Source organism: Stegastes partitus, unplaced genomic scaffold (genome assembly GCF_000690725.1).
Source record: "Stegastes partitus isolate 25-593 unplaced genomic scaffold, Stegastes_partitus-1.0.2 Scaffold596, whole genome shotgun sequence".
NCBI lineage: Eukaryota > Metazoa > Chordata > Actinopteri > Pomacentridae > Stegastes > Stegastes partitus.
In genome coordinates, this window is record NW_007578327.1 from 359,077 (window position 1) to 361,539 (window position 2,463).

Here is a 2,463-nt window from a genome sequence, read left to right on the forward strand (position 1 = left end):
TCTGTCCTGTGAGTCAGGGGGTTGCATACAAAACACAATAAAAACAGACTGATGGGGCCTTTAAGTTCTGCTTACATGCATCAGAACAACAAAACATAAAGTACCTCTGCATTTTTTTGAAGGTAAAAGTTTGAATACAAGACTTTTATAGCAGCTTCCAGCATAAAATAGTTCTTCCACGATAATCCCTAACAACAACAATAATGTCATATAATAACAACAACAATAATACAACAACATTCCATGTTTAATTATTAGATTAAAAGTAGCACCAGTCCCTTGGATGAGAAACTTGCCACATGTACCACTTGCCCACATGGAGTCCTGCTGCTCCTCTGATCAATGCCCTGATCACAGACTTTCTCTTTCTATTAATAGTGATGCTGAAGCCTCTTTACCTTCGTGGTCGCGCTCAGCGGAGGGAGGAGGAGCAGCTCCGCATCGGCCGACGGCTGTCGTAGCGTCAGTGGAGCCTCGCGATAGGCTCGAACCTCCTACTACCACTTCCCCTGTGCTGTGCTGCCTTCAGGTGCACCTCGGAAATTCAACAGGTGTCCAATGGGAGAAAGGATTTCACAGACATAACACACTACCCCCAAATGAAAAACTAATCACAGCAAATCCACAGACAAATAGCACAGAATTGAATAAAACGTGTTTTGATTGTTACTCAGCCACCTGTTGTCATATTTCATAAGTTAGTTTCATGAGAAAAGAGGAGTTAGCAGATATCCCACTGTGACACAATGAAAGACAAATAAAACCAGTATCTACAGTCTGATATATCTAATAATCTGTCATAAAACACCCTACAAAACAATATATGTATATATGTATATCCTTCCATTATCTAGACACCACTTATACATCCAGGGCTAGCTTTTAAAGGATCTTACTTTTGTAAACTCAAACACACAAACAAAGAATTAGATCTACGACTATCAAATGATGAAATATTCAAGGCTACAGCCCCGGACGTCCAGGCCTAATGATGTCACAGGTCATTTATTTATTTTAAAACAAAAAGGTATAAATTATAAGATCATTTTCATAGGGTTTTGTTTTTGTTTTCATTTTAAGAATTAAAAAAAAAAAAAAAATCTAAAACCTCCAAACCCTGCAAGATATCATTAATGTATCCATCTAGTATGCCCTTAGATTGAAAGTAAAATGGCTTCTTTCTTTATATATATCATTGATAATAGGTTAATTAGCATTATTATTTATAATTTTATTGTATAGTAGTTTTAAAAAAAAAAGGCTTAACAATGTGCTTTGAAAGACAAAGCAAAAGAAAAGTAGAAAATCTAGAAGTCACATCAATAGTAAATAATCAAAACTCAACCCAAGTCAAGTCTATGTATATATAAATAAATTGAAGTTAAGACTCCAGATTATTGCAAATGTACCTGAATAAATCACATAGCAAAGTTNAGACGTTAAGTGTTAAAGTAAAAAACTAATGTTTTAGCCATTAGGACACTTTCACTGAGTGATATTTTACACATTTTAATGAACTCTCTCTGCTTTGTGTGTTTCTCCTGTTCCAAACATGAACACAATCAAATTAATGAAACAAGCTTCTCTTTATATGACTTTTTAAAAAACTGTAACTGATGTCTAGTCAGGCAACGGACGAGAAAAACTGCTGTTAAATTCTGAGTAAATTCAACTCTTACAGTTCCTCTGTGTCGCAACATGATTTTGAAGAAGGTCACTGTGTCAAACTCTACTTTATACCTCAGTATTATTTTCATATTGACCTCATTCACTGCATCATTTTTCTTTAGATCAAACTGCTTTTATAGATTGAGTGTCACACCCAGGCAATAATAAGGATTTCACGATCAATAATCAATATTTTTAAATAACTGATTGATATTTTAGTGAATAAAATGCAAGAAAATAGAGATTTATATGATCTAAACCCCACATGGGATGTCATTTTCACTTCTGAGCACATAAACTGCCGAAAAAGAAGACGTTTAGAAGCTGCTGACAGTTAATTGTTGGCATTTATACTAAAAAATGATAATTTTCTGTCCCTGAACTAATCAATTATTCAGCTAATCATTTCAGCTGTGAGGTAGCCTGCTGGTTGGTTTGTTGCTGGGGAAGCAGTGACTCATCTACAGTGAGTGTCAAGGGTCAGTTTGTCCACCTAATGCAGCTGTGACTTCCTGTCAGGTGGCTTCGACTGGAGCATTAAGGGCTGGGGCTTGGAGGACGTGCGCCTGTACAGGAAATACCTCCACAGCAAGCTGATGGTGATCCGCTCTCCGTCTCGCGGCCTTTTCCACCTGTGGCACGAGAAGAGCTGCGCGGACGAGCTGCCTCCGGACAAGTACAAGATGTGCATGCAGACCAAGGCCATGAGCGAAGCCTCGCACGGCCAGCTGGGGGAGCTCTTCTTCAGACGAGACATCGAGCTGCACTTGAACTCCCAGAAACTGAGAGAAACCT

General features: G+C 38.0%; 1 protein-coding gene across 1 annotated transcript in view; it reads left to right on the top strand.

Annotated features, from left to right (window-relative positions):
- Positions 1-2,462, top strand: part of LOC103362725 (chondroitin sulfate N-acetylgalactosaminyltransferase 1-like) — a gene marked incomplete at its 3' end in the record, with an annotated part of 14,745 nt that extends 12,283 nt beyond the window's left edge. Inside the window, exon 9 of the mRNA XM_008289173.1 lies at positions 2,188-2,462. Coding sequence (XP_008287395.1) covers positions 2,188-2,462 — 275 coding nt within the window. The remainder of the gene's footprint in view (positions 1-2,187) is intronic.
- Position 2,463: the final 1 nt, after the last annotated feature.